The sequence below is a fragment of the Leucopleurus acutus genome, assembly GCF_964270905.1.
Source record: "Leucopleurus acutus genome assembly, chromosome: 1".
In the NCBI taxonomy this organism is placed as follows: domain Eukaryota; kingdom Metazoa; phylum Chordata; class Mammalia; order Artiodactyla; family Delphinidae; genus Leucopleurus; species Leucopleurus acutus.
Genome location: NC_139142.1, coordinates 131,115,496 through 131,128,546, shown reverse-complemented (window position 1 = coordinate 131,128,546; position 13,051 = coordinate 131,115,496). Strand labels below are relative to the sequence as shown.

General features: G+C 34.0%; 1 protein-coding gene across 1 annotated transcript in view; it reads left to right on the top strand.

The window, feature by feature from the left end:
- Nucleotides 1-13,051, top strand: part of VPS13C (vacuolar protein sorting 13 homolog C) — a 172,940-nt gene that overhangs the window by 57,938 nt on the left and 101,951 nt on the right. The window contains exons 17-22 of the mRNA XM_082842024.1: nt 4,634-4,776; nt 5,627-5,819; nt 7,020-7,134; nt 7,715-7,851; nt 9,049-9,172; nt 10,525-10,642. Coding sequence (XP_082698150.1) covers nt 4,634-4,776; nt 5,627-5,819; nt 7,020-7,134; nt 7,715-7,851; nt 9,049-9,172; nt 10,525-10,642 — 830 coding nt within the window. The remainder of the gene's footprint in view (nt 1-4,633; nt 4,777-5,626; nt 5,820-7,019; nt 7,135-7,714; nt 7,852-9,048; nt 9,173-10,524; nt 10,643-13,051) is intronic.

Genomic DNA, 13,051 nt, shown 5'->3' with positions numbered 1-13,051 from the left:
GCTTTGTGGTATAGTCTGAAATCAGGTAGCATGATACCTCTAGCTTTGTTCTTTTTTCTCAAAATTACTTTGGTAATTTGGAGTCATTTATGATTCCATATAAATTTTAGAATTATTTGTTCTAGATCTGTGAAAAATATCATGGGTACTTTGATAGGGATGACATTAAATCGGTAGATTGCTTTGGGTAGTGTGGCCATTTTAACAATATTAATTCTTCCAAGTTAAGAACATGGGTTATCTTTTCATTTCTTTGTATCATCTTCAATTTCCATTATCGGCATTTTATAATTTTCAGAGTATAGGTCTTTCACCTTCTTGGTTAAGTTTATTCCTAAGCTATTTTATTCTTTTTGATGTGATTTTAAATGCGATTGTTACCTTGCATTCTGTTCCTGATCATTCATTACTAGTGTATAAAAAAGCAATAGATTTCTGTTTATTAATTGTCTATCCTGCAACTTTACTGAATTCATTTATTAGTTCTAAGAGTTTTTAGGCAGAGGCTTTAGGCTTTTCTATACATAGTGTAATGTCATCTGAAAACAGTGATAGTTTTACTTCTTCCCTTCCAATTTAGATACCTTTTATTTCTTTTTCTCGTCCGATGGCTGTGGTTAGGACTTCCGATGGTATGTTAAATAGAAGTGGTGAGAGTAGGCATTCCTGTCTTGTTCCTGATTTTAGAGGAAAAGCTTTTAGCTTTTTGGCATTGAGTATGATGTTAGCTGTGGGTTTGTCATAAATGCTCTTTATTATGTTAAGATATGTTCCGACTGTACCAACTGTGATGAGAGTTTTGTCATGAATGGATGTTGAATTTTGTCAAATGCTTTTTCTGCATCTATTGAGATGATTATGTGATTCTTATCCTTCCTTTTGTTAATGTGTATCATATTGATTGATTTGCGAATATTGAACCATCCTTACATCCTTGGAATAAATCCTACTTGATCATGGTGTATGACCCTTTTTATATATTGTTGAATTCAGTTTGCTAATATATTGTTGAGGACTTTTGCAACAGTATTCATCAGAGATACTGGCCTGTAGTTTTCTTTTTTTGTAGTGTCTTTGTCTGGTTTTGGTATCAGGGTATTGGTGGCCTCAGAGAATGAATTTGGGAGTGTTCCTTCCTCTTCAGTTTTTTAGAATAGTTTGAGAAGGATAGGTGATAACTCTTCTTTATATGTTTAGTAGAATTTCGCTATGAAGCTGTTTTGTTCTGTACTTTTGTTTGCTGGGAGATTTCTGATTACTAACTCAATTTTACTACTAATGGTCAGTCTTTTCAGATTGTCTGTTTCTTCTTGATTCAGTCTTGGAAGGTTGTATGTTTCTAGAAATTTGTCCATTTCTTCTAGAAAAGTTGTCCAATTTGTTGGCATATAACTAACTGTTCATGGTATTCTCTTATGATTTTTTGCATTTCTGTGGTAATGGTTGTTATTTCTCCTCTTCCATTTCTTGTTTTGTTTGTGTGGGTTCTCTCTTTTCACCTTGGTGAGCCTAGTTATTGGTCTCTATTTTATTTATTTCCTCTCTGATCTTTATTATGTTCTTCCTTCTGCTGACTTTGGTCTTTGTGTCTTCTTTTTCTTATTACTTTAGATGGTAAGTTTTGTTATTTGAGATTTTTCTTATTTCTTAAGGTAGCCTGTATTGATATAAACCTCTCTCAGAACTGCTTTCACTGCATGCCATAGATTTTGGAGAGTTGTGTTTCCGTTTTCGTTTGTCTGGAGATATTTTATGATTTCCTCTTTGATTTCTTCATTGACTTTTTGGTTTTTTAATAGCATATTGTTTAGTCTCCATGTGTTCATGCTTGTCCCCCTTTGCTTCCTGTAGTTGATTTCTAGTTTCATACCACTGTGCTTGGAAGAATTGCTTGATATGATTTCTGTCCTCTTAAATTTGTTGAGACTTGTTTTGTGGGCTAGCATATGATATATCATGGAGAACATTCCATGTGCATTTGAAAACAATGTGTATTTTTCTGTTTTTGGATGGAATGTCCTATAGATATCTATTAAGTCCATCTGGTCTGTTGTGTCATTTAAGACCACTGTTTCCTCATTGATTTTCTGTCTAGATGATCTGTCCATTTATGTAAGTGGAGTGTTAAAGTCCCCTACTATTATTGTATTACTGTCAGTTTCTCCCTTTATGTCTGTTAATATTTGCTTTATATATCTCGGTGCTCCTGTATTTGGTGTATATATGTTAATGAGTGTTATATTCTATTTTTGTATTGATCTCTTTTTCATTATATAATGCCTTTCTTTGTCTTTTTTAAATAGACTTTGTTTCAAAGTCTGTTTTTTCTGAAATGAGTATCGCTCCCCTCGATATCTTGTCATTTCCATTTGCGTGAAATATCTTTTACCATCCCCTCACTTTCAGTCTGTGTGTGTCTTTAGCTCTGAAGTGAGTTTCTTGTAAGCAGCATAAAGATGGGTCTTGTTCTCTTATCCAACCAGCCATTCTTTGTCTTTGATTGGAGCATTTAGTCTGTTAACATTTAAAGTAATTATTGATAGGTGTGTACTTATTGCCTTTTTGTTACTTGTTTTCCAGTGTTTTTGTAGTTCTTCCCTGTTCTTCTTCTTTTAGTTTCTTCCCTTTTGGTTTGATGATTTTCTTTAGTGCTGTGCTTGTGTTCTTACTCTGTATTTTTTGTATATCTATTGTAGGTTTTTGATTTTTGGTTACCGCAAGGTTCATGTTTGTTGACCTATAACTATATTTACTTGTTCTAAATAGGAAGTCATTTAAGCTCAAGCACATTCTAAGTGATACACATTTTTTTCTCCCCTCCTTCACATTTTGTGTTTTGATGTCATATTTTACATCTTCATGTTTATCCCTTTACTGATTGTTGTAGTTATAGTTGATTTTATAATTTTTTTCTTTTCATCTCCATGATAGCTTAATTGATTGATCCTCAGCCTTTACTATGTATTTGCCTTTACTAGTGGACTTCCGTTACTACCTGATTCTATGTGGGTCTTTCTTAAAGCCTTGGTTTTGCAGGAGTCTTTTTCCAGTCTGCAGTTAGTTTTCAATGAGAATTGTTTACATGTAGACATTTTTTTTTTTTTTTTTGCGGTACGTGGGCCTCTCACTGTTGTGGCCTCTCCTGTTGTGGAGCACAGGCTCTGGACAGGCAGGCTCTGTGGCCATGGCTTACGGGCCCAGCTGCTCCACGGCATGTGGGATCTTCCCAGATCGGGGCACGAACCCATGTCCCCTGCGTCGGCAGGCGGACTCTCAACCACTGTGCCACCAGGGAAGCCCTGTTCCCATTTTTGTTTGTCTCATGATACTGTTTATTTTCCCTTTTGATTTCTTCCTTGATCCAGGAGTGTGTTCAGGAGTGTATTGTTTAATTTACGTGTATTTGTGAATTTTGTACTTTTATTATTATTACTGATTTCTAGTTTCATTTCATTGTGATTGGAAAGACACTTGATATAATGTGTATCTTCTTGAATATTTTGAGACTTTTTTGTGGTCTAATGTATGATCTATCCTAGAAAATATTCCATTTATTCCAGAAGAGTATTTATTCTGCTACTGTTCGGTGGAATTTCTCTCTATGTCTCTTAGGTCCATTTAGCATGTAGTGTTATTCAAATCCATTGTTTCCTTATTGATTCTGTCTGGATGATATCTCTTTTGTTGAGAATGGAGTCCCCAACTAATGTTTTATTGCTGTCTATTTCTTTTGGTTCTGTTAGTATTTGATTTATATGTTTAGGTGCTCCAGTGGGTACATAGCATATTTACAGTTGTTACCTCTTCTTGATGGATTGACCCCTTTATCATTATATAATGACCTTCTTTGTCTCTTCTATTTTTAACTTAAAGTCTATTTTTTTTTTCTGATGTAAATATAGCTACTCTGTCTTTCTTGGTTAATGTTTGCTTGAAATATCTTTTTCCATCCCTTCACTCTCAGTCTGTGTGTGGCCTTAAAGCTATAGTGAGTCTCTTGTAGGCAGCAGATCATTGTATCATTTTTTTTTTAAAAATCCATTCTTTCGGTCTCTGTCTTTTGATTGGAGAATTTAATTCATTTACATTTAAAGTAACTACTGAGATATAAGGGTTTACTATTTACATTTTGTTAATTGTTTTCTGACTCTTTCATAGATTCTTTGTTCCTTACTTCCTCTCTTCTGGTGTGGTTTGATGAGAATCATCTCTTTAGTTATCTGTCCTACCTGTATTCTTGACCTATCAATTTTGAGGGCAAAATTTTTTTTCTCAGTGTCTTACTAACTCTCCAAAGTCATCAAGCAGATATTCTTTTTATTTTGTTCAGTTTTTGAGCTAGAGGATTGGTTTGAATTAATTTGCTTTAGTGAAAGCTGCTGAATTGAATCTTTAGGCCACAAAATATTTTATCAGATTTCATTTTTATTACCTTTAAAACTAAGAGAAATTAATTTTGAATCTTTTGTAAATGTCCTATTTTAGCAAGCAATTTTGTATTGAGTTTTCTAATGTTCTTTTTTTACAATGAACGTATGTTTTTTTAGATCATTTTATAATTTAGCAGATTTAAATATGAAGAAATGAAAGAATTACTTAAAATTTAACCATTTTCATTCATTCTTTCATTTAGTATGTTGCTTATATTGTGGCACTGAAGTTAGTAAGCACCTCTGTTACAATAAGAGAAAACAGAAATATTCCAGAAATACTGAAAATTCAGATAATTGGCCTTGGCACCCAAGTATCTCAGCGACCAGGAGCACAAGCACTTAAGTAAGTTTCAAAAACTTATTATTTTAATTTTTATTTCTATGTTTGACTTCAGGCCAAAAAAAATATAGTGTTACTTAGCATAAAAAAACCTGATTAATAGTAGTTTGTCTCTAATTTCTTTTCCTTTTGTGTGTGAAGATAGTCATTTTATATTAGAGTTTGTTTTGTTACAGAACTATATGAGGAGCTCATCATTTGTTCTCCCCTTCCTTTTTTCCTTCACAAATATTTCTTGTATACTGTTTAATTCATAGATTTGTTACTATGAAGGCTATGCATAGAAACAGTAACTTTCTGTTTTCAAGGTGTTTATGCTGTAGTTGATAAGAGAGGAAATAAAAAGTTAATTTAGGATCTGTATAATATTTGAGAGCTCATAAGTAAGAAGGTACTGTAATGTGAAATACCTTAGGGTTAATGCTACACAAGCTCAGTTGTAGAAGGGAATAACTTGGAGATCTGGGGCTTAGGCTAACTGAATGGAAGGGACCAACAGATGCAGGGATGAGGGAGCAGAGTGTGCAGGGTGGCATGAAATAGGGAGATGAATTCCATGAGCATGTATTCCATATAGCATGTATTCGTGCGGCAGTTCTGCAGTGTTCTGAAGTTGGCCAAAGTGGATTTTTCATGAGGATAAGGAAAATAAAAAAATAAACCAAATCAGAGAAAAAAGCCCCAGACTGTGTGGGCAATTAAATTCTAGGCTACGGAGTTTGGACTTCAACTCTGGGTGATGGGCATGGTCCTGGCTCTCAAAGGAGTTTTTTAAAAGGGAAATTTGTATTTTAACCTATTATATTAGAAGGATCTTATTTGTAATACTTCTTTTTTCTGCACTGGATTGTAGGGTGGAAGCAAAATTAGAACACTGGTATATAACAGGTCTGAGACAGCAAGATATTGTACCATCACTTGTGGCTTCAATTGGTGATACTGCATCATCCTTGCTTAAAATTGAATTTGAAACCAATCCAGAGAATAGTACTGCTGACCAGACTTTGGTTGTTCAGTCTCAGCCTGTGGAGGTCATCTACGATGCTGTGAGTACAAGGAGAAAGTGAATCCTTATTAAACACGTCTTATACTTCTGACATATGGTTTTCTTCTTTTTTCCTTTTCATATTTAACCTTAATTTACTTAGCAGTTCAGTTTACTGACATTTTTTCTTGATTAAAGAGCAGTACATGTTTAGCAGTTAATTTTGATTTTTCATATGCTACAGATTTTTTTCTACTGTATGCTTATGTTAAATTTTTTAAAAAAGTAATATACCCTTAAAGAAGTCTGTGTTTATTATACTGGCTAACTACTCACAAATAACTACACACCAGTTTCCCACCCCAGTTTCTTTTTGCTTATTTTCCCTTTCTCTTCAATGTTTGGAACCAATTTAAAAAGCTTTAGCAGCAAATGAAAGAATTTTAGATACTGTTCACGTGAGAAAAAATTATTGCCATTTCTTTGCTGTTGAAAATGCTGGCTCCAGTTCTGTATCTGTAGCTCCATCTTTATTCAAACTCTCTTAACTCATCTTGAGCATCACTCGTTCCATCACTTGTAGGTTGGCCCCACTCTGTCATTGAGATCCCTGACTTATTTTTACTGTACAGTTTAGAAGTAAATTCACAGTGTGGGTGGGAGGCAGAACTTACTGTATACTGTGATTTTTTTTTTAATTAAAAAAAATTTAAATTGTGGTAAAATACATAGAACATAATTTCCCATCTTAGCCATTTTTTAACTGTATAGTTCAGTAGGGTTAAGTACATTCACACCATTTTACATCCATTGCCCAGAACTCATTCTTTCTTGCAAAATGTCTGAATTTAAGTTCAAGTTTTGGGTGTAGGTAAGGACTGAACAGCTTTCTTATTTTCTCTCTAAACTTCAAAGTGCAGGAGAATCCAGTTGCAGTATAGAGAGGTGGAGTTTCACCTTCTAATCTGGAGGCTAAGTCTAGAAGTAATGCCCCATTGCTACATCAATGTGATACCGTAGAACATACTTAAGGTCACCTTAACGATATGCACACATTTGTTTCCTTTCCAATAAGGTGAAGTGGGCTATACCTTTTTTCAGGTTCCCTTTCACTCCAGAGGGAGATGTAGTAGGGTAGATTGTCTTTGGAAGTACCACCTCAGTTCAGAGCCAGAGTTGATTAGAATTAAACTGAAACTTTAAATTTTGTAATATAGAAAGTACTCTGTATAACTTGTTTATATTTTAAATGATTTTACAGAAAACCATCAATGCAGTGGTTGAATTCTTTCAGTCAAATAGGGGAATAGATCTTGAGCAAATAACATCAGCTACATTGATGAAGCTGGAAGAAATTAAAGAGAGAACAGCTACAGGTAAAGAATTTGCATAAATGTCATCTAAACTCTCAAAGTTTTTTGCTGTTCTAATGTAAATACTATGTTTAAAATAGTGTAGGTAGTTTTTTTGTCAAATATAACTGCCAGACGGGGTGAGAAAGAGAATAATATGGGGCACAGGTGATTCTGTCTGCTGTTACCTTCAGGAACCTGTGCTGCAGAGTGAACTTGAGCTGGAAAACATCCCTGTCTCAGTTCTTAAGCGACTGTTCACCGTACTGTGTGTGAATCGAGTTTTAAAGATACATACTTTTGTGCATTATGGCCTCTAATCTTAAGCCACCTACTGTATATGGTTACTTAACTAAAGAAATAATGAATTTTTCTATCTCTGGCTAAAATACTAGCTGTGTTGGGTTTATTATATTATGCAATATGATTGGTTCTCATTGACCATATGCAATTTCACCTTACATGCTGAATGGAGAATCTAATCTGTGAAAAGAACTTCTCCAACATACTTTTCAAGTGATCTTCTTATTCTCGTTGTTAATAATATGATTACATATTTCAAATTGACTGCATAATCTTTCATCATTTCTTTTTCTTCTTTTAGGACTTACACATATTATTGAAACCCGAAAAGTTCTTGATTTAAGGATAAATCTGAAGCCCTCGTATCTAATAGTTCCACAGACAGGTTTCCACCATGAAAAGTCAGATCTTCTCATCTTAGATTTTGGTACATTTCAGGTAGGTGTATATGCATTTCTGTCTGCTCATTTTTGCTCAGTTTAGCAGCTAGCTGTCTGACAGTATGCTGTTTTTCCCTCAGAGTTCACTTAAACTAAACCTAGACTTATTTCTTGTTAGCATTTTGTCAAGCCTAGCTTAGATTGTGTAGTTTGTATGTATCTTACCGCTATTAAAAAAACAACAGCTAACATTTTCTGAAATGGTGGATGATTTGACATTGAGGACTGGCTTACTGCTGTCTTTTCCTAATTAGAGAGAAGCACTCCTAGTTTTCAAGCACTCCTAGGTTTCCAGAATCTAATTACATAGTTTTCTTTGTTAATTTATATGTCTTGAGAATAGAAAATTATACAGATATGAATATATGTTTGTTAAATCACTGACATCAACTAAGAGTTGATGAGTACGAGAGCATGAGAACTGTAAGGGTTTGGTGTTGAACCTCCTAGAAATCCAATCTTCTGAGAAAAACTGAAGATTTCAAAAAATGTAGTCCTGAATTGATCCTTGTTTCCTTTAGGAAGAGGGAAAAGCAAATCGAGATTGGAGCTGAATTCTAATGGCCTAATTATTCTAGTTATATAGTGGGGAGAGGAAGGAATAAAACCTTCTGTTTCATGGTGAAGAGTTTAGGATAGCTGGTAGGGAAGCTTGAGCCACAAGTGGTGACAACTCCTGAGAGCCAGGAAGAGTCGCATGTCTAGACGGGTTATTTGAGATAGACAGCTGTGTAACTCATCTTGTCATTAATTTGAATGTGCTGAGGGGCTTCCCTGGTGGCGCAGTGGTTGAGAGTCCGCCTGCCGATGCAGGGGGCGCGGGTTCGTGCCCCGGTCCGGGAGTATCCCGCGTGCCACAGAGCGGCTGGGCCCGTGAGCCATGGCCGCTGGGCCTGCGCGTCCGGAGCCTGTGCTCCACAGCGGGAGAGGCCACAACAGTGAGAGGCCCATGTACCGCAAAAAATAAAATAAAATAAATGTGCTGCGCACCTGTTACCCAAATGTAATAGAGATGTATGCTGAAATGGTATATTCCTAATAAAATATTTGCTAATAATTATTAGAAAATTAAGCAAAATATGAATTCATTAAGGGCAATGTTTTAATTTTATTTAGGCTTTAAGAAAACACAACTAAAGTATGTTGATATAAAGATTTTTCTGTTAAAAAAATTGTAGGTTTTTCTCCATTTCAGCTTAACAGTAAAGATCAGGGTTTGCAGAAGACTAGTAATTCATCTCTGGAAGAAATAATGGATAAGGCATATGACAAGTTTGATGTGGAAATAAAAAGTGTGCAACTACTCTTTGCAAGAGCAGGTAAACTGTTGCTCAGTTTTCAGGATCTTGAAATTATGTTGAGTAGCATTGGTAAATAGATACGCATGTTTACATGTATATCAACCCTGATAACATTTTGAACACATATACTGTTGGTCACTTAAGGGAACCAAATAGGAGCCCATCAGTGAAAATCTTTGTCACAATTACAGAGATGTGGCTGTTCATCTTAGGGTACTTAGTACCATTTGAATCTAAGTCCAGTCATTGCCTGTTTTTTTTTAAAGTGATATAAAACTGCCCAGAATATGGAATAGAAGTTGCAGTTGGCTTATGTTCCTCTGTCCCAGTGTGTTTGGGATGTCTCAATGTTGTTTTCCCTTGCTGCCTTTATTTTTAAATATTTTACTATTAGCCTAGTCTTTATTTGAGTGGTAGTATGTTTTTTACTTTTGTAGATACCTGAGAAGTATGGATATAGTCTTTAAACCCGAAAAGTAGTGAATTTAATTATTTTCCAAAAGCTTTGGTGGTTTCTACTGCTTAAATGAAGATTGTTGGTTCTCTGTATTTCTTTAGTTTCTAGAAGCAATAATAAGTATTTGCAAAGTATCCTTGAGTATATCACTCTGTGGTAGGTCACTGAAGGAAAGGACCTAGTTTCTGTGTGCAGAGTGTATACTATAGTGGGAGTAATGAGATTTATTAAAACGTAAATATATAATGCTCTACTTAGTTTTATAGATTGAGCCTATTAATTCCTTGAAGAGAAGTACCTATACAGACCATTAAAGCTGCCTTTTCTTTTGTATGTACTTAATAATAATTGTTTGAATTATAAGCAATAAAAGATGTTCATTCATTGCCATCAGTTAAGATCTGTGTAGAGTTCTTTCAGTTATTGGAAGTCTGTCTTTGGAACCTTCTTATTTGGAAGATTTTGTCATAAAATCTTGCTTGATAAAACTCATTTTTGCTTTAGAATTATTGCACTTAGGACCCCCAGAAACCTCTATTTTTCTTGTCTTTTCCTTGTCTTTTCCTGTTTTTTCCTTTTTTCATGGCAACTCCCCAACCTTGATCTCTAATTCTGGAATCAAGGCAGTAAATTCTTAGGTTTTTTTCCCTGTTTGCTTTAAAATGTAAGATGTTATTAGAAAACATTCTTCAAATAAATGTTTAAAATTATTTTTATATCATAGTCTTTGACTTTTGTCAATCTGTGTTAAAAAATATAGGTCATTTAGCTTGTATGTTGAAAGAAGTAAAAGTCATCATTGAATATATTTGTTAATTATTTTCTAATAGGTTACTTTTCCATAGAAAATCTGATAATCTAAAACTAATTAATAAATAAAAACTAGTCATTTAATTAAAAAAATTTTTTTAAGATGAAAACTGGAAAAAGTGTCGATTTCAGCATCCATCAACTATGCATATATTGCAACCCATGGATATTCACGTTGAGTTGGCCAAGGCAATGGTGGAAAAAGACATTAGAATGGCTAGGTAATGTATGAGTTTCCTTTATATTATAAAATCAACAAGGTGAAATATATCTGCATCAGTTACTGAATTTTAAGAAAGCAAAGCTAGATTTCTGAAGGACAGAAAAAAATAATGATTATCTTACAGCAGAAATACATTTTTAAGGAAATGTTTATTTGAATTATGTATCACCTCTCTTATTTCAGAAGTACTTGGGCTTTTACATTTTGTGAAAGTTGGTTATCCCTGTTTTTGAATGGATCGAATTCAAGGTTCAATATTGAAATATAAAATCTTCAGAAATTATAGGCTCTTTTGATTATGGAACCATATAAAATCTTGAGAATAATCTAAGGGAATGGAAAGTAGAAACTGAATTTTGAATTTAAGTAGATAATTATGAAATTATCTGCTGCCTTCTTAAAAACAGCTTTGTTGAAGTATTACTGACGTTTAATACACTATGTTTGTTTAAAGTGTACATTTTGATAAGTTTTGACGTAAGTATTTATCTATGAAACCATCACCATCGTCAAGATAATGAACACATCCATCATCCTCAAAAGTCCTTGTGTCCCATTGTATTTTCTCCCTCATATCCTTACCTGCTAACTCCTCTCCCCTCAGTCCCCAGGCAACACTGATCTTTCTGACACTAAAGGTTTGTTAGAGTTTTCTAGAATTTTATATAAATAAAATCATAGAGTTGTAATTCTTTTTTTTGACTTATTTCATTCAGTATAATTGATTAGAGATTTATTCGTATGTGTATCTTTAGTTCATTGATACTCTTTATCAGTTGGAGGTTAAACCAACTGTGCATTACTAGATAAAGCTCTTTTAGTAGTAATGTATTATTCTTTTAAAATGTTGGACTTGGCTTGCTAAAATTTTGTTATGAAGTTTTAAAACCTTACATTTCAGTTTATGAGGGATATTGATCTGTGCTTTTATTTTCTTGTTTTGGCATCAATGTATCAGGCTTCATAGAGGGAAGTTGTGTAGAATTGGTATTTTTTCCTTCTTATATGTTTGGTAGAATTCACCCGTGAAGCCACCTGGGCCTGGAGTTTTCTTTTTTGGGGGAGGGTTTTTAACTACTAATTAAGTTTCTTTAACTTAAATTCAATTTCTTTAATAGATATACGGCTGTTCAGATTATCTGTTTTTTTGAGTGATCTTTGATAGCTTGCATTGCAATGAAAAAGTTTGTCTTTCATGTCTTAGTTGTTGAGTTTATTGTTTTAAAATTGTTTATAATATTTCCATCTTACATTTTTAATACCTGGAGAATTTGTAGTGTTGCTGTTTCTCTCACTCTTGATATTAGTAACTTGTACCTTTTCTCTTTTTTTTCTGATCAGTCTGGTTAGAGGTTTATCAATTTTGTTGATCTTCTGAAAGAATCAGCTTTTGGTTTCAAATATTTTCTCTACTGTATTTGTTTTTTATTTCATTGATTTCCACTCTCACATACAGTATTGCTTTTTTGTTTTGCTTACTTTGGGTTTCATTTGTTTTACTCTCATAGTTTCTTAAGATGGAAGCTGAGACCATTCAATTGAGACCTTTCTTCTTTTCTAATACAGGCATTTAGTGCTTCAAATTTTCCTTGAAATGCTGCTTAACTGTACCCTACACATTTTGAAACTCTTCAGTCAGTAAACTGGGTATTTGTACAACTTTAGTCATTTGTTTCCCATCTTTCAACTTTCCTTTGTTGACTGATGTCCAGTGTCTTTGAAACAGTTGTTTCACATATTTTGTCCATTTTTTTAGTTATTTTAGTAGGGAGGGTTTATCTAGTCCCTCTACTTGGGATGATATTAGTTTTATGCAATGTTTCAGAAATAATAAAGAAGCATCTCACATTTTTACAGTGCTTTTCAATTTACAGAGTACTTTCACAGAAAGTTCAATCCTTTGAGGTAGGAACAGCTAACTGGCCTCTGTTGAACATTAGTGGTTGCATTATACAGAAAAATCATTCTTCGTTTAGTAGTTAGGCATCTGTCAGCTTGAGCTGTTCAAGCTTAGTTAGGAAGTCAAAGATAAACAACCTGAAAGAGCTTTATGAGCAGCAGATAGCTGCCACAAAGTTATTAGGACAAGCAAACCCAGGCAGTTAGGTGTAATAGGGAAGCAGAAGAGAAGCACGTGCTGAAAAGTAAGCACCTGATGAAAGCACAACAGTGATTCAGCAGTAAGTAAAACAGATAGCCTTCTCATGGAGCTTATATTTTAACCAGAGGAGACATAAACAAGTATACATATGCTATGTCAGGTGCTGATAAATGCTATGAAAGGAAATAATGGGAGGTGAAGGGATAGAGAATGATGGGGTAGATGCTCTTTGATGTTCAGAATGAGAAATTTTTGATACCAGGAAATGTTATGTATAGTGTTTTAGGTTTTAAAACATAGATAATT